This window comes from Columba livia, chromosome 5 (assembly GCF_036013475.1).
Source record: "Columba livia isolate bColLiv1 breed racing homer chromosome 5, bColLiv1.pat.W.v2, whole genome shotgun sequence".
NCBI lineage: Eukaryota > Metazoa > Chordata > Aves > Columbiformes > Columbidae > Columba > Columba livia.
Window position 1 is genome coordinate 6732648 of NC_088606.1, and position 18417 is coordinate 6751064.

The following is an 18417-nucleotide window of genomic DNA, read 5'->3' on the forward strand; positions in this document are numbered from 1 at the left end:
GATGATTTAAGCTACAGCTTAGTTGTGATTGTCTGTCAAAAATGTAGATAGAAAGTAAACGAAGGAGCACACGGACTACTGGATTGCTTAATAAATGGTTAAGTTTGTGTGCTTACCCTTTGCTAAATGACAAAGAAGCAGCCACAGTAAATTCAACTGAGATCAAAATCTTTAAAAGTTGTTACAGATATTTGAAAAAACTAATACTTTTCACAGAAAATTCTCTCTGACTTCTTTAGGCACTGAAACTCAAAGGCATTAACTGTGGTTTAGTTTTCATATCTGATGCTTTGAAGTGGGTGATATGTGCTGCTGAAATGGTGTTTTTTAGTTTGCACAATGTTAATTTCTGCATGGCAGATATGTTTTAATTTGTTCCAGAAGAAAACTGGGTTACTCATATGGAAGTAATACAATTATGTTTTGCATATACAATAATTCTGTGCGTTTTCAAGTGCATACCATCTGTTCAGCTTTTAGCCAGCAAGGCACGGTTTTAATACAGCCTGCAGAAAAGACGAGCACAATAGGCAGCATATGTCTTGGTCAGTGTGGTCTAGTGAATGCAGAAGGTCTAAAGACGACTTCTTGTTCTCTGTGCTTTGCCGTGGGGCTTCAACAGGTCAAATATTAATATCTCCTCACTGTGCTTCAGCATCTTTGCCTTTGAAGTGTTTGCTGGTTGTGGGTCTTGCTTGGAAACAAGTAGAAACACTGAGATGAGCTGGGAGGAAAAAATGAGAAGTGTATGTAACCATTCAAAGGCAGATTCTGTGGGGTCCTGAGCGCTCTTGTTTCTGGTTGTTGAATAGTTTTTGAACCTGAATCCTAAGTGAAAAGAAATTAAATGTGATCGTTAAGCTATTTATTGCCTCCCCTCTTGCTATATTGAATATTGGTGAAGAGTAAAGACAGATTTTTTTTGTCAAGACAGCCCTATTGGTAGCTTGGTCAACAAAGGTGGTAATGGTTCCTGATGGTGTTTTTCTAAATCTCTTGTTTATGTTCTCAGAACAATATGTGATGCAGGTGAACCTGCCATATGTAATGAAGATGTTACGCAGAGAGAGCCCCTCTTTACTGAGCACTGTCAGTACTGCTGGAATAAAGGGATTCCTTTTTCCCTCTGCAAGATACAGAAAAACAACTTCACTGAGAATATTAGAACATTTTTAGCCTCTATCTTATAGCAATGTTTTCTTGTGGGGGTTTAAAATACCTATTTCCGCTGGAATATCTCTTTAGGTTTTAGGCTGTTTTTTCACTTAAAACCAAATTTTTGTTATTCCCAAAATGCAAAGTTTAAATGAAATAGGTTTAAAGTTCCAGAGGAAGATTGTCTGTGCTGCTTGAATGACCACTCACCTAACCGGGCTGTGCTGCGCTGCCAACTTAAAAATCCCTTTCTGTTGGGACCTCATTAGAAATACAGAGTAGCCTACAATGGGAAACCCAAACAGGTTTGAATAATTAAGCAGGTGGGCAAATGTAATTACAGGTTTTAAATGCACCTGGTGCTTTTTATCCCCTTTTATTTCCATTTCAATCTGTTCTTAATCTGTATTAACTTCATGGTAGAAAAATGTGCTTCGGCTGTTTATGTTTGGCTTGTCATGGAATAGTTTGGGTTGGAAGGGACCTTCAAAGGTCTGGTCTTGACCTTCCTCTGCAATGTTTATCTATATCTTTGCTCTTTAGCTTGCAGGAAGCCGTGTCCCCACCACTGCCAGACACACTTCAAATCTTGCCCTGTAGCTTCATGCCCCTTTTCATGGCTCAGGAAGCCTCTTCCAACCTCAGCCAGAGCTCCCACAAAGTCTCCTCCTTCAGAGCCTTCAAAGCTGCTTTTAAATACACAGAGATCTCCTTGAAAAAATATTTTTGCTTTCTTGCTCAGCCTCATAAATGTCCTCAACTACCCAACGCGCTTGGGCTTCCTGGGGCAACAGCAGAGCCGTGTATCTGTGGTTGTGGTGCTCCAGCAGTGTCTGTGTCTCAGCTCCTCAATTCTCGCTGCTCGGTGCACGAGAAAGAGATGGAGCAGGGGTGACCTGTGTGACAGATGCACACGTGTGTATGGGTACAGGCCCAAGTCACATTTTAGTGTTTTGTCCTTTACTTCCTCTTCCTTGCTTGCTTTTCATTTGAGTTTCTTGATGTACAGGCTGAGAGAGTTGGGGTGTTCAGCCTGGAGAAGAGAAGGCTCCAGGGAGACCTTATTGCGGCCTTTCCATGGTTAAAAGGGGCCGATAAGAAAGATGGGAACAGACATTTTAGCAGGGCCTGTTGCGATAGGACAAAGGTTTCAAACTAAAGGAGGAGAGATTCAGGCTGGACATGAGGGAGAAATTTTTTATTATGAGGGTGGCAAAATAATGGTCAAGGTTGGCCAGAGAGGTGGTGGATGCCCCATTCTTGGAGACATCCCAGGCCAGGCTGGACGGGGCTCTGAGCAACCTGAGCTGGTGAAGATGTCCCTGCTCATGGCAGGGGTGGCACCGGATGAGCTGTGAAGGTCCTTCCAACCCAAACTACTCTGTGATTCTATGTACTATGAGGATCTCCTTGTCCCTTCTCACACCCTCAGATGAGGCTGCAGCTCGTGTTGCACACAGGGAGGCAGTTTAGCTAATCAGTGAGCAGGTAAGAACACATTTGCTCTAAAGCGGTGCCAGTGTGGTGTCAGAAGCATGGCTGACAATCCTTTTTCACAAAGCTTGCAGTCTGCTGTCAAGTAAGCTACTGCCTCGTTCCCTACTTTGAGTTGTAACGAGTTGTTCTTAGTCATACTATTTAAGATGTGTTATTGCTACAGTGGACTCCGCCGTGCTGTGTACCTACACTTTCCTTTCCCTGCATTTTGTCCGGAGGTAGCGTTTGTTTGCTTCTTCTGGCACCGGTGACAAGAGGGAGCATCTGATGCTGATCCTGGGGAAACACCGCTTGGCTGCACGCAAAAAGTAGCTCCCTGAGCCAGGAGAAGCACTCTCTTCCATGTTATTCGTCTCGTGAATCTGAGTCTTTAATTAAGTTTTTAATTGTTTGCTCTAGGCTTCAAAAGAATTACAACCTCTAAAGCCAGGCAACTACAATAGGAAATTAATTAGGGTGAGGAGAGCAATGCAACTATAATTTTAAACTAGGCTCCTGAAAAAGGAGGTAACGTTTCTTATTTTAATTTCCCTTTGATTTTCAGCCCTGTTACTTGGCAGTCCCTAAACCAGCAGGGTGTAGCTAAAGCCCCAATGACATTCTGGGACAATAATTGCATTTATTGTTTTTCCTTTGCTTTCTAGTCCAAACCATATGTTTCTGCCTTTTAAGATTAGCCCTAGGCTCTGCTCTATCTCTGTTAAGGGCTTGTCTACTTAAGGGAGCGAGCCTGGGATAGCTAACGCAGCAGCTATTCTGTATGGGGGGCACTTGGTATGGAGCACGGAGAGAGTGATTGTGGAGTGCTGGTTGTATTTCAGTTAATGTCAGAGCTCATTTTCGGTGCCCCACCTCCAGACAGGCACGCCATAAGGCTGCCAGCTGTGCGCACTCAGCAGCTGGATGGAACGGCACAGGCAAGTTCTGCTGTCAAGTCTCCGTCTTGTGGCCTAAGTACCTACGGTCAAGCCTGTTAATGTACTGTGGGTGCAGCTCCCTGCTTTGTATACCAACAGTCTGGTATTTTAGCTACGTATATCGAAATTTAAACTGATTTTTAGGACGTTATTAATATCTTAAATATGTTGTCTTTGCAGGTTATGATAAAAAAGTGGTCGATCCCGTGTCCTCTACCTCTAAGTAGTGCCATAGAGACTTTACAGGTAAAGTGCATGTTGTTCTGAAGTTCTTATGATTTTATTAGTAACTGTAATGCTTTTCTTTTTACATTTAACACTTTCAGAATTACTTATGATTTAAATTCCTGTTTAATCATCACAGAAACTAAAAAGTTTCATGTCTGTGGTTTGGTCTTATTCTTTCAATATGCCATTTTTTGCATGTCTTACAGGTTTCAAATTCTACTGGGGACTGTAAAGCAAAGCTCTTTCATCTTTCAAAAGAGGTAATCTCTATTAACAGTACGCAAACTTAAAGAAGGGCGGTGGTTGCTAAAGAATTGGGGTTTAAACTTTATCCAGGGTAAGCTATTCTTCTGTAAAACTAGTTACAGGCTGCTGAAATATTTCCTATACCTGCTGCCAAGTGTTATCCAGTCACACTCTTTCTTTTTTTATACGAAGGCTGGCTGTCCAAGTTAGCATTTCTGAAATTTGCAAACCTGACCCAAGAATAAAGAATAACAGATGCAGCGGTGGTCAGCATCGTGATGCAGTTGGATCAAACCAACTGAAGAAGCTGGAAGTCAGCGCTGCTTGGCTGTACGAACACTTTTAGCTCCTTGTGAGGCAGAACAGGTTTCCTGAAACTGCCTGGATCTAAGCTTAGTTTTTTCTTACCTGAAGCTAATTCTTCAGGCCTAATGCAATCTCATGCATTTTGTTGGATGCCAGCTCTGCTATTTGTTAATTAATGTGGCGTTTAAATGATGGCACCACTCATCAAGGATTGCAGGAGAGGAGGTAACGTGTACTCTGGTCTCTGTGGGGTGAAGAGGAAGGGAAAAAGGGAAGAATAAATATGGGGTGCGCCTGTAGTGTAGTGAAATTTAGGAGAGATGTGGTTGCATTTGTCAGAAAACACAAAATTCACCCCCACTCTCACAAGAAAAAGAGGTAAAAAGAGAAAAAAACCTCGGGCAAGGCAAACATGAGACAACCGTTATCTGTAGATCAAAGAAGAGATTTTGCTTTGAGCAGAAACATCTACCCTGAGATTCTGGCCTTTTGTGCTTTGAAGAATCTTGGGACTTGTCTCTCTACTTCTTTTTCTATTTCTATCAATAGAAAGTGGCATATTTTTACCAATACGGGCCTGATTATATATAAGTTGTGGAATGACCTATTAGAGAGCAGTGTAGAGGAAAGGGACCTGGGGGTCCTGGTGGACAACAGGATGACCATGAGCCAGCACTGTGCCCTTGTGGCCAGGAAGGTCAGTGTCATCCTGGGGTGGATTAGAAGTGGGGTGGTTAGTAGGTTGAGAGAGGTTCTCCTGCCCCTCTACTCTGCCCTGGTGAGACCACACCTGGAATATTGTGTCCAGTTCTGGGCCCCTCAGTTCCAGCAGGACAGGGAACTGCTGGAGAGGGTCCAGCGTAGGGCAACCAAGATGCTGAAGGGAGTGGAGCATCTCCCGTGTGAGGAAAGGCTGAGGGAGCTGGGGCTCTGGAGCTGGAGAAGAGGAGACTGAGGGGTGACCTCATTAATGTTTACAAATATATAAAGGATGAGTGTCAGGAGGATGGAGCCAGGCTCTTCTTGGTGACAGCCAGTGGTAGGACAAGGGGTAATGGGTACAAACTGGAACACAAAAGGTTCCACTTAAATTTGAGAAGAAACTTCTTCCCAGTGAGGGTGGCAGAGCCTGGCCCAGGCTGCCCAGGGAGGTTGTGGAGTCTCCTTCTGTGCAAACATTCCAACCCGCCTGGACACCTTCCTGTGTAACCTCATCTGGGTGTTCCTGCTCCATGGGGGGATTGGACTGGATGAGCTTTCCAGGTCCCTTCCAATCCCTGACATTCTGTGATTCTATGATTACATCAGGACGGAACCATTTGTTGGAGTTCAGCTTATTCCACTTGGCAAGGGAAGCAAGCTGTGCCAGATGACTCATCTCTTCTATTGCAAGTTTTTGGAATAATGGGCCACTAATTGTGTGGTTGCAACTTTAATTAAATAACTATTTTAAAACTTCAGATGCCAAAGCATGTTATATTTACTGAATGCTGTATCCAAATTTTTGTGAAGGGTTGATAGTGAATTCAGAATGACGGAATCAGTAATTTGACAGGTAGCTATGGATATCAGAATTTTGAAAACTTATTAGAAGATTTCATGAATGATACACTGAGCCTTTCACAGATGCTACTGTTTTTATCAAAGTACGTGGCCTATAGCTAAAAAAGAATCGTTCAGCTGTTGACTTACAGACAGCATTACCTCTTCTGATGATTAAACACTAAACTAAGACCACTGCTTCAAGAGATACCAGTTGAAAAGGTCCTTTTTTGGTGGAATGATTCAGAGAATCCATTCTGTGTTGCGGAGATTGATCTCAAAGCATTGAAGTGGAAGGATTTCCATTGACTTCCAGCGCTTGACCTGAACTCATCCAGCTATTTTTCCAACCCTCTGTAATAACAAAACAACCTACAAGATGTTTTTCTTCTCTTTTAGAGTGTTTATGCAATACCAACTATGGCCTTCTCTTTTCTCTGCCATACCTCAGTCTTACCCATCTATTGTGAGCTCCGAAGGTAATGTATGAAAACACATTAATTATTAAAATATAGCTATAGTATTTCTGTAATATTTTCCCTAAATTAATCTTGAATCATTTTTGTTTTTAAGTCAGTGCCATCAAACGATGCAAACTAAGTAGCTTTCATGTTTTTGGGAAATGTACAGTTTTAGTCTGTACTGGCTTTTCCTCTCTTACAGGAGAGAAAAGTAGCAAATATGGTTCCATCATCAGTGTCAGTATATTGTCCTGGCCAATCTGGAGAAAAAAGGTCATTTGCTAAGGTACTTGCTAGTTAATTTTTATTGCTGTAACTGAATCTGCATTTGGCCACGTCTGATTCAGTGGGGTTTTAACCCACATTCTGTTCTTGGCTCTGGATATATATCTTGCTGCATAAATCAAAATTTTGATTTAAAAAATAATCTGGTATATTTATATTCCCTACAATGTTAGTTATCTGCATGAAAAGTGCCCTTTAATTACCAGATTAGAAATAGTTTAAAAAACTCCTAAATGTTACTGACAGCACAGACTTTTGTGGCCATAAATTAAGAGGATGGTTTCCCATGAAAAGCAAGCTGCTATTTTTTATTTTAATGTATTGTGGTAAATAGTCCACCATGCAGATTAAACACCACTAATTTTCTTGGGTTTTTTTGCATTTTAGTCCATCCAAACGTAGAATGCAGTATGTAACTGTCACAGGAATTGGTCTGAGTTGCCTAATATACTTTATGTCTGCTCTGTTTGGATACCTGACATTTTATGGTAAGTATATTCAAATATTCTTTAGAATGAAGGCTAATCATATATGGTGAATGCATTCTGTCTGGAGTACTTCAGGCTTGTTTGTGCGTTTAGACACCTGAATCCTCAGAAATCTGGTTCTTGTGAAGATTATACCTGACACTGCAAAGTGCTACAGTCTCATTCATTTCCCAACCCATAACGCAGCTGAACTTTGCAGCGTTTGTGCACTGAAATGCTGTACGGACAAGATCTCAGTCCCTAAATTGTAGCTGATGGTCCGCTGATGATTTCTAATATTGTGTAGTTAGACTGATCGCTACTATCTGTTGGACTGTACATTATTTTCACTTAAAAGCTGGGACTGGATTTATCATGGTCTGTGAGCAGTTTTGAGCTCTGATAATATTCTGCTTGTTGAACAGGTTTGAAAGGTCTGTTGTAAGGCTGTATCTTTTAGCAGCATTTCTTACTTATTAACCCTGCGACAGCCCAGCACATTTTAGTTTCTCAGTACTGAGCCAATTGCCCTTTATGAGGGGAATTTGACCCACAGCAAGTTAGGCCTAATATTAGGTTTGTAGCCTATTTTCCCTGTCTGATAGAGCTTGGGTACAAAGCATGTATGGGTTCTTTGGTTTGTTTTTGTATTTTTACAAATTAATTGGAACTAACACTAGATATTTCACTAGAAATTTCCTGGAAGTGGGGAAAAAAATTTCCCATCGATCACCCAATTTAGGAAAGCTTTATTTTAAAGGATTGCACAAGGTGACTTCTTCATGATACCTTTGTTTATGTTTAATGTAAAGACTTCTTTTTTGGTTGTCTTGTTTAATTAACTTATTTCTTTAAATAGGGAGAATCTATTCCCTGTTCCTAAAGCACCAGCCCGAGAAGATGTAAAACGTTTTATTTTAAATTGAAAACAAGAAGAGTTCCCTCTTTGAAATGAGACGAGCCTCATCTTTCTGTGGTTCAGATGGCTTATTCTGTTTTTTTGTGAATTTGAAACTTCATACGGCAACTGGCCTTTGGTGGAAGTTTTGGTCCACTCTGAAGTCCGAAGAAGCACGGAGTCAGGGCATGCAAAAATAAAAGGGCTGGGCTAGCCAACCACTGTCAGGATTCTGATTTTTTTGCTGTGAACTTAGCAAAACTTTTCACCTTAAAAGGCAAAAAGTCAAAGATTCATCTCTTTTTGCCCCACTTCTCTCTTGAATAGTACAGAAGTAACTCTTATCACAGAATCACAGAATGTCAGGGACTGGAAGGGACCTTGAAAGCTCATCCAGTGCAATCCCCCCATGGAGCAGGAACACCCAGATGAGGTTACACAGGAAGGTGTCCAGGCAGGTTTGAATGTCTGCAGAGAAGGAGACTCCACAACCTCCCTGGGCAGCCTGGTCCAGTGTCTGTCACCCTCACTGTGAAGAAGTTTCTTCTCAAATTTAAGTGGAACCTCCTGTGTTCCAGTTTGTACCCATTACCCCTTGTCCTATCACTGGTTGTCACCAAGAAGAGCCTGGCTCCATCCTCCTGACACTCACCCTTTATATATCTGTAAACATTAATAAGGTCACCCCTCAGTCTCCTCTTCTCCAGCTCCAGCGCCCCAGCTCCCTCAGCCTTTCCTCACACGGGAGATGCTCCACTCCCTTCAGCATCTGATGGTGTATCCATGGTATAGGATACTACAGTAATTCCACAGTAGAGCTGGTTTTGCAAAGCTAAGTGTGGATTTGGCAGAGAGCAGAGGAGATTCTTACTGCTGAAGATTTTTGTTTTTACATAAGAAATATCCTTTAGGAAGGTAACTGAAGCTAGTTGTCTGTCTCCAAGTCATCCAGCAATGCGTTGCTAACTAGAGCCAGTAAAATCACATATGCTCGCATAGTTGTGAATGTTTCTTCCTTTAAATTAGAATTGCAGCTTTTCTTTCAAAATACTGCATTTTGCCTTTCGTATCCTTTGATGTTTTGGGAAAATAAGAAAAAGGAAATGCGATTCAGCCAATTTAGCAAAGTTAATTTGTTTCCAGCTTCTAGTTGAACCAACTGAATCTGGTGTTGACTGTTTCAGACACCTAGAACAGGTTTACAGTAGTGTATACTTGGCTTCATGTCAGGTCATCTTCCTTTTTCTTCCTTTGTCCTCCATATTTGTATCTTCTCTTTATGGAGCTTTGGCTTCAGTGGGAGTTTTTTTCTTCAAGTTTTTTTAAATTTTTTTCAGTTTTCTTGAGGTTGCGTATCTGTTGGAGCTGGAGTATTAGTAATGCCAAAGTGATGCAAATCTGCACCCCTCTGCATTAGTCACAAGCAAATTAATCAATATAAATGTAAGCTTAATAGGCATCACTTATTATCTTAATTCTCAAACGATTAACGAAGCAATCTTTCTGTTTTCCAGACAAAGTGGACTCTGAATTGCTGCAGGGTTACAGCCGGTACCTGCCCCACGATACCGTCATGGTCACCGTTAAAGTTGCCGTCCTGTTTGCGGTGCTGCTGACGGTCCCGCTGATCCATTTCCCGGTACGTTCCCCGGCGTGTTTTCAGGCTGGCGCAGGCCGTGCTGACACTAATGAGTTGCAGACGGCGACGTTCGAGCCCCGTCTACTCTTGTGTATCTTATTCACTTGTCAAGTGATTGATCAAAGACCACATATTTGCATATGTTCCATGAGAGCTCCAAAATAACAACTAACCACTAAACTAATTTGTGCTCTTGAGACAGATTTCAGATTAAAACTAGCCCACAGCATTGTTTTTAATTTAGAGAATTCAGAACTTCTAAAGTTTATTTAGTTTGGTTGGTTGGGGTTTTTTTCCCTCTTAAATTGAGTTTTGCTGACTTGGTTTTTCCTTTCTACATGTACATACCAACACACAAGTATACTTATACTCGAAAACTCAATTTAATTGTAAATTCAAACCACATACTGACTTACTTCACCAAAAAAAGTCCCTATTTTAGTTTGTCAGTATCATGGTAGAACTGAAAATTCATTCAGTTAACACCAAAACTAATTGTACATGCAAAACTATGGATAAAGTAGTAGTGTATAGATGACATATCAGTTGGCAATGTGCTGACATTTGCTACCAAACATGCTCAATGACACAAAGCGTTATTCCCTAAACCTTCTTTTGTCCATACAAAAAAGAGCTAATGAGGAATTAAGACTAATAAGACTAATGGCCATATGGTAAATAATGGCCATATGGTAAATAATGCTTTAATACTAAATTAAACTCTACTGCAGAAATACAAAACTTCATTTAACTGTTACTAAATTTTTTTCATTTTTATTTTTAAAATGTTCTTTTCACATTTGGAGTGATGTAATTCTTAGGTTTATGAAACTGAAATGAGATGAAAATACATGTATATCTATACATTCACCTATGCAATGTTTCTCTTCATATCCTGTAGGCAAGGAAAGCTGTACTGATGGTGTTTTTCTGTCATCTCCCTGTGTCGTGGATTTGCCATATCCTTGTCACTCTAACACTGAACACAATCGTTGTTTTGTTTGCAATGTATGTGCCCGACATTAAGAATGTTTTTGGAGTAGTTGGTAAGTTATTGTGTGCTTTTAAAAAAGAAAAGTAAAAAAAAACCAGTATTATGATAAGCTAATATACTGCAACGTCCCTGTAAGTAAAATCTTACTTTCCATGTTTTTTAAAGGTTCGACTACATCAACATGTTTGCTTTTCATATATCCTGGACTATTTTATCTTAAACTTAGCAGAGAAGACTTTTTATCACCACAGAAGCTTGGGGTATGCCTTTTTTCATTTGTGCTCATTCTATTTAAACAGACTCATTTTAGATGCATCTTAATACGCTGTAGAGCACCTAATCCAAGGGGCAAAGTTCTTGCTTTCATTCCAGTTCACAAAAATCTGTGAGCGTTTTCTTTAATCCTTCACGATCGCTCTGGTCTTTCTGAATCTCCTCCTTCGCAAGCCATTTTTCACTAGCAGTATGTCCATATGCCGGCCCGTTGATCTGCATACATGCTTTTCCCTATGGTTTTCAGATGTTGACTTTTAATCCAATTTCTCCTCAGTTTTTACGCATCACTCTGATGTTGCCTGGGCAGCTGGGACGAAGCCAAACTGCATTTAAATGAAACAGTGTTTGTGCTTGTTTTCTACACAAGCCTTCTCAAAAACATTCTTTTTCCTCCCTTTTTGTTTTTCCTCTTTCCTCTGTGGTTTCTCTTTTGGCGTAGTAGGTTAAGTTCTAGTTGGAATTTGTGCATCATAACCATTTATCTTCAATTTAACCACTGCTCAGCAGAGCGACCTCATGGCGGTGGCTAAAACGCCGACAAACTGTTTGTCCAGAGTCCTTCTGCTGTTCTTACGATTCACAGGGCTGCTCTTGTGTTGACAAAACAGGGCATCTGAGAGAAAAATCTAATAATGATGCTCTCTGACCGTTAAAAGTCTTGATTAGTTCCAACAGATTTGGAGCCTCGCTATAAATCAGCGGGCTACTGTCTCTTGAACTGTAGTTTTATTATCCCCGGGTGTCAAAGGGCGGCTGCGGTTTCACCCAGGAGGCAGCTGAACACCACACACAGCCCTCGGCTCACCCGGTGGGACGGGGGAAAAAAGGGTAAACCTCATGGGTTAAGATAAAGACAGTTTAATAGGGAAAATAACAACAATAATAATAAAAGGCTGGCTCAGCAGTCCTGGCTGTGTCCCCTCCCAGCTTCTTGTGCATCTCCAGCCTCCTTGCTGAAAAGTCCTTGGATTTTTTTTTTTTCAGTAAACCCTGCTTAGCAACAACCAAAACATCAGACTATGGTCAACATTCTTCTCATATTAAATCCCAAACGCAGCACCACGCCAGCTACTAGGAAGAAAATTATCTCGGCTGAAACCAGGACATCTGGTTATTTGAAAATGTGAAGGATCCATTGTAACTTTAATTATATTTTGAGTAAAATATAAATTCAGTTTCTTAATTCATTCAGTTTTGTAAAAGGGCAAATGATTTTTGTGTTCAGGTGGATACTGTGAACAAGCAAACCAGACTGCTCCGAGTGTTCCCAATGAAACTATCCCTGAACAGGCTTAGCTTAGTTTCCCCTTGAGCAGATTCCGTATGCTTGAAGACTGAGTAATTTGAAACATTAAGGACTATTTTAAAAGATACCTTAAAAACCTGTTCTTACTGCTTTTTTCATCATTAGTTAATAGCATTAGAAATGTAAAATGCTTCCTTCAGTAAAACAGTAATTTTTGCTTTCTTCACAGGCATGCGCATTGGTTATTTTTGGCATTTGCGTTGGCCTTCTCAGTCTAGTTCTGATCATTTTCAATTGGGTTGATCAATAACAGCCTGTTGGCTGAACTGAGCTTCGGAAGGACAGCGAGAACCAGACATGTCAAAACTACTGAAATGAATGCTGGACATCCTGAAGAAAACACCGACCAAAGCTGTCTATGGAAGACATAACGCCCTTTTTCGCTGATTTGTGATGTTCCCTCTTCAGTCTTGAGCCACTCTCTTGAGTTATTGGACAATTAGCCTTTGCCATTCTAAAATATTAGTTTTTAATGATGTGATCATGACAGGTAAAAAGGTCTCTTGAGAATTTCTGCAATGCAAAAATGGTTTCGTGCACATGGTGGTCAAAAGCAGAACCTTGAAAATAACCTTTAAAGACAAGGAGATGGGTAGATATTATATGAATTACAATGAACACGTCATGGTATGTGTATTTAGGGTAATGCACACATTATCCTAAACTGTGAAAGACTTCTGTTGCTTGAATAACTTCCAAAATTTCAGCTAGTTCATTCAAAGAACTTCCTGATTCCAGATGTTTACCCTAATTTATCCTAACATGGATCCAGAAACCAACTGCCTTGGCCCAGTTTAATGGGCATGTCATTATAATAATTAATTGTTTTTTTAAAATACAGTTTTTTATACCTCACCGTACTTGAATCATACTGAAGTAATTTTTAAATTAGAAGGCTTTACCCATCTAGCATAATGGCTTTTAGGAACATTAAGCAGTATTTCCATTTTGCAATTAATAATAGATATTTTTCAATTAATGTCTACTTTTGAATATTATTTAATGTACTTCAGTATTCCTCTCAGTGAAAGACTTTTTTCTTTTCCTCTCTTATTCGTATTTTTACAAGTGTTTCATATTTGAAATAGTGTTTCTATATTTGTGTGTTTCTATATGTTGTGTGTCAGAGAAGGTTTAGGCTTAAAAGGTGAACTTCTGCCTCTGTTGAAAGCAAAAGGAAATTTCATGTTTATGGAACCCTAATTTTACATCTGATCTCTATAAACTTCCATGTACTCGTTATAATTCTGATTTTTTGCCTAAATGAATGTGAATGCAATTTTCAACACCCACTGGGCTCTGTTAAATATTGTATCGAGTGCCCACCATGAAAGTTCCTCATATTAGTAGAATGAAAGCGGTGGCTGGTATCATGGTAAGGGTTTTAAAATTCGTTTGTATCAGATGGGATCTGATGTCTTTAAAGCAGCCTGATCTCTTCAGAGACTTTGCTCCCCAATGCAGTTAATCCTCCCCAGAAATGGCTTCTGTAAAATTAAGAAATTAGACCTCAGCCTCAAATGGCAACATTTAAAGTTCTGTGTTATTTCCAGATGCAATATTTCTTTTAATTCAGCTTAGTACTTTTACATCCAAGACATAGAATAAGACATAAATTAATCATAGTGAAACAATACATCTCTGTAATATAAAAGCAGATAGTAAGTGACATCTATTTAAATTTTTCACTCCCTAAGGTTAGCAAATTCGTTGGCTCTTGCTGGAAAGTCCTGCTGAGACAGTTCTGTTAATATGTTGACTTATGTTTTATCAGTTGAGATAGTGGCAATACCCCAGAGCCTGGAATTTCTACCTTCTTAGCAGTGGATCTGTACTAATAACCTTTTTAATCATGCCACATTGGATTTGGAAAATGCTGATTGATGTGCCCACCTTAACATAACCCTGATGGAATGTGCTTGATCCTCACCTGTCGAATAGGGGGGAACAATAAATGACAGAGTTGGAATCACCTTCTCTGCTCCTGAGCTGACTGTCGAGGGTTTAGATTGCGGGGTGACAATAAAACCCTGGCAGATGTATTGTTAACCCCCTCTCCCTCCCCCACTTCCCCCTTTGTCCCCTCCCTCTCCCCCCTTCCCACTCAGCACAGGTGATCGGGAGGGAAAGGAGGACAGAGAGAAGAGAGTTGGAAAAATTAACAATGTTTTACTAATGCTACTAATAAGAATAGAGAAAATAATACAAAATATACAAAACCAATCTTGAAAGTCTCAGCAACTGCAGAGCTGGCACCCAAAGTCCTGGACTGGACTCTGCAGCCAACCGGAGCTGGATTCAGTCTCTCACTAGGCTTCAGTTTGCAGGGACAACTAGCAAGGTCCTCTCCTAATGTCGGCCATAAGCAGAAGGGAAAAAGCAAAGGCAAAAGGGATAAAGGGACGAGATCCTCGTGATCTCCCACTTTTATATGAAGTATTCACGTGAATGGAATGTTGTACACAGTTGGTCAGTTTCTTGGTCACCAGTTTCTCATTGCCTCTCTCGCGAGATGTCCATCCATGCTTATCAATAAGTTTGCATTCCATTGCTAGGTTTACCAAAACATGTGTCTGGTTCTCCGGGAAAATGCAGCTAATATGAAGCTTTAGCTGACAGGCAAAATTCACTGAAAGAGAAACTTGTTTTTAACAAAACCAGGGCAGCTGACAAACTGGGATTTCTTCTGCCAACGGATCACTTGGTTCTCTCGGGATCCATAAGATACTTTTCGTTTTTGAAAGCTGGCTCGAGGGCACCCAGGTGCTGCAGCTTGGTACCGCTTCAGGAATCTGTTTTGCCTGGGGAATATTCTTCTACTTACATGATTTTAATATAGAAATAGGCATGTGGTGAGGCCTGGGAACTAACTCAGAAGTTTTGGTAGGATCCCAAAGGAAGGGATGGCTGGAAATACTGCAGTTATTTTTACAATAAAGTTCCTAGCTGAGGTTTCACAACACAAAGTGAGTGAGCCTCCTAATAGTTTATCAGTACCAGAAACAACATGTCTGCTCTTGGCAAGAAGTTCACAACTGCTTCCGTGGCACTGCCCAGCGTGTCTAACCTGGAGAAAACCACCGTGACTGGTAGATATGACACATTATCTACAAAAAAATAACGAACGGAGGGAACTCAGTTGGGGAACAAGGAAAGTGAGGGGTGTGGGGACCTCAACCGCCTTTTTGAGTGGCAGCTGTTAGTACATTTTTCTCATAAAACCTCACCCTTGCCCGGCAGTTTTGCCTCAGCAGGTTGAAGTGTGTGTGTGCACACAGAGGATGTCTCTGTCTTGAGGGGTCTCCGGTCTCCTCTGATCAGGGGATTGATTGGAATTTCTCGGCATTGGGTGAGTTTTCATGGTGCAGGTTCCCCATCTTGCCATTGTCCTTGCATCTGTAGAATCACAGAATAGTTTGGGTTGGAAGGGACCTTAGAAGCTCATCCAGTGCCACCCCTGCCATGAGCAGGGACATCTTCACCAGCTCAGGTTGCTCAGAGCCCCGTCCAGCCTGGCCTGGGATGTCTCCAGGGATGGTTCATCCACCACCTCTCTGGGCAACCTGGGCCAGTTCTCCCAGGTTTTTTAGCTCTGGATAAGCAGATTTGGGTGCCTTCCCACCTGTGGCTGCCCTCTAATGGGTGTGTTTCACAGGCTATATTCCACTAAAGGGATTCAGCCACTCAAGATATCTCTGGCAGTAGTATAAAAAGCTAAATATTTACCTTATACAAGTGTACCTTGAGAAAGCACTGACAGCTGTACCTCAGGGAATGATTTTCTGTCTGACAGAACTAAAAGTTTTTAGGAAAAGGGGAGACTTTACATTCATGTGAACAAGCCGTGGGGTTTTTTTCAGACTAGAATTTAGGAAGTTGGAAATTTTATGGAAATTGTTTCTCATTTATCATACACTCTTGTAGCGTACTCTAGAGTAATACTTGTAATCACTGCAGTCACTTTATTTTAAACTCTAACCAGCAACACTGAAGACTTAGATAATCTGTGAAGGTGCAGAAAGTTGGGCAAGTTTTGCGAAGCTTTTGCTCTTTCTTGCTCCCCCTGAAAAATCTGAGTCTTGCCATGCAATGTCATGCTCTGTTTGTACACGGGCAGTTGTGTTTGTGTGCATCATCTTAAACGAGACTGAGAAAACACCAGAAATACGGTGTTAATTTTACAGTTGATTCCTGTAATGCTATGGAAATCACTGCATTATTGGCTGTAATCCCTGATAATTATCTGACTAGCCTGGCTGTTAACTAACTCTCCTAATAGGTGGACACTTTGGAATGATGAATCCCAGGGTATGAAGTTAGTACTCGGTGGGGATGAATGGGAGCAATTCACAGCTCTGCTGGGGCTCTGCTGTTACATTTTGGCTGCAGTGCGGAGAGGACAACAGCTCATCTTTCGTCTGAAAAAGAGTTGGAAATGCTGCTACTTCTAAGTTTCTATGATACATAACTTAAAATGCAGAGAGAAGGAGAAAGAAAGAGCTTCCACTGCCAGATTTAGCAAAGCGTGTGAGTGTTTTCCACAATTCAAAGCAGAGTAAGGATGCTGCTTTTATCCTTCGCATCTCCCACAGGTAGTTTTGTTTCTTGTGTCTGTGAAGGTTTCACTACAATCGCACACCAGCTTGAATTCTTTTGACCAAAACAGGCCTCAGGTCTGGAACTCTCTGCACACTCATGTGTTGATAAGTGTATTTTTCTTTATTCTTGTGTACGTATTTTTTTTCCTGAGTGACCAGATTTATAAATTTCAGTGGTTCTGCTTTATTACCTGCAGTTAGTGTTTTCCAGCCTTATTTTCCGAAGACGTGGCAGGAATGGATGAAGGGGCCTGCAGCATTTCTGAGCTCACTTGGACAGGCTGCCTTTCCCCAACTGAATGAGAACAGTGTAAGAGATAAAAATGATTTGGTAGCCTTTGGTTTGTTTTCTCTCATTCTCCTGTTTCCATTCCTCATCCATTTGAAGGCTGCTTGAATTTCAGATGGACCGTGGAGAGTGTCTCCTGCAAACAGCACGGCAGGAACGAGTGCCACAAAACCGCTCATAACCTGCCTTTGTATTGTGGCAAACGCTTGTGTTTTATTCCCATGTTTCTAAGCAGTTTGTGTCTTAATATATTGATCTTCATGGCAATAAGATTGTTTAAAAATCTCTTTTTGTGTCCCTGTGAATTGAGGTGCTTCGAAACTGTCCTCTCCACTCTTTGTCCCTCCTTTCACCTTCCCCTTCATTTCAGTGTTGGATTAATGTCAGTTAGGTGGCACCGAGCAGGAATGTCCCAAACAGTCCGACTGACGATGCGGGGGATGCAGCCGGGGTAGGTGTGATTTTTGCTCAGTGCCCACCACTGCTAGACATGGGCAGAGCTTTTTGCTGTGCACATCTTGTCTTGTAAGAAAGAAACAGAAAATAAAGAGCCGTACTTCCATAATTTAATTGTCATCCTTGCAGTGTGTAACATCCCTGCTTTGTGCAATACCCAGGCGCTGTCTCTGCAGTTTGTTCCTGACGTGCAGTGTTGCTGCTGGCTCAGGCTGTAGCGTTGCTACAGGGTGGTGTTCTTAAACGTCATTCCTGGTTTGGTGGTGGTAGCAGATGTGTCCTCTTACATGTCTTCTCCTTCATCTACGTGGTTATATGTGGTCCTCAAACTGGACTGCGTGGTGATGCTTGAAGTGGATGTGAGATTTAGTCTGGGAAAGCTGCTACTAATTGCTCCTCCTGGACTTGTCTACTCTCAGTGCTTGATTTTTCTCTTTGAACTATGCTCTCCAGTATGTAAAGGATGCAAAAAATAACTTGTCCAGTGAAAATTGCAGCTGATGTCCTCAGAGGTCTTGGTGTCATCGATGGCAAACCTGCCTCTTCTGCACCGCCCGCTCCTCTCTAAAACAAGAGGCAGCAGAATTGACCTCAGGGGCTGTAGCTGTGGGTGCTTCGCTGTGCAAAGTAGGGTGAAAACCTCCTGGTGGAAACCCCTTTGGGAAGGGTCTCCTTGTGCAGCAGGGTGAGGGTCAGCTGGGGGAGAACATCTCATCATGGGGGGGTGGTGAGGGGGAGGATGGCTGCCCTGGAAGAGAACCATGAAGCTGATGGAGTGGAGCATCTCCTGTGTAAGGAAAGGCTGAGAGCTGGGGCTCTTGAGCTTGGAGAAGAGGAGACTGAGGGGTGACCTCATT

At 41.4% G+C, this 18417-nt stretch overlaps 1 protein-coding gene across 8 annotated transcripts in view; it reads left to right on the top strand.

The window, feature by feature from the left end:
• SLC38A6 (solute carrier family 38 member 6) overlaps positions 1 to 17669 on the top strand; it is a 54362-nt gene extending 36693 nt beyond the window's left edge. For all 8 annotated transcript variants that reach the window (XM_065065822.1, XM_065065825.1, XM_065065819.1 and 5 more), the window contains 8 exons: positions 3750 to 3815; positions 4004 to 4057; positions 6291 to 6370; positions 7025 to 7125; positions 9517 to 9641; positions 10543 to 10687; positions 10801 to 10895; positions 12387 to 17669. In XM_065065822.1, the coding sequence (XP_064921894.1) occupies positions 3750 to 3815; positions 4004 to 4057; positions 6291 to 6370; positions 7025 to 7125; positions 9517 to 9641; positions 10543 to 10687; positions 10801 to 10895; positions 12387 to 12467 (747 nt within the window). In that variant the 3' untranslated portion in view covers positions 12468 to 17669. The remainder of the gene's footprint in view (positions 1 to 3749; positions 3816 to 4003; positions 4058 to 6290; positions 6371 to 7024; positions 7126 to 9516; positions 9642 to 10542; positions 10688 to 10800; positions 10896 to 12386) is intronic.
• Positions 17670 to 18417: the final 748 nt, after the last annotated feature.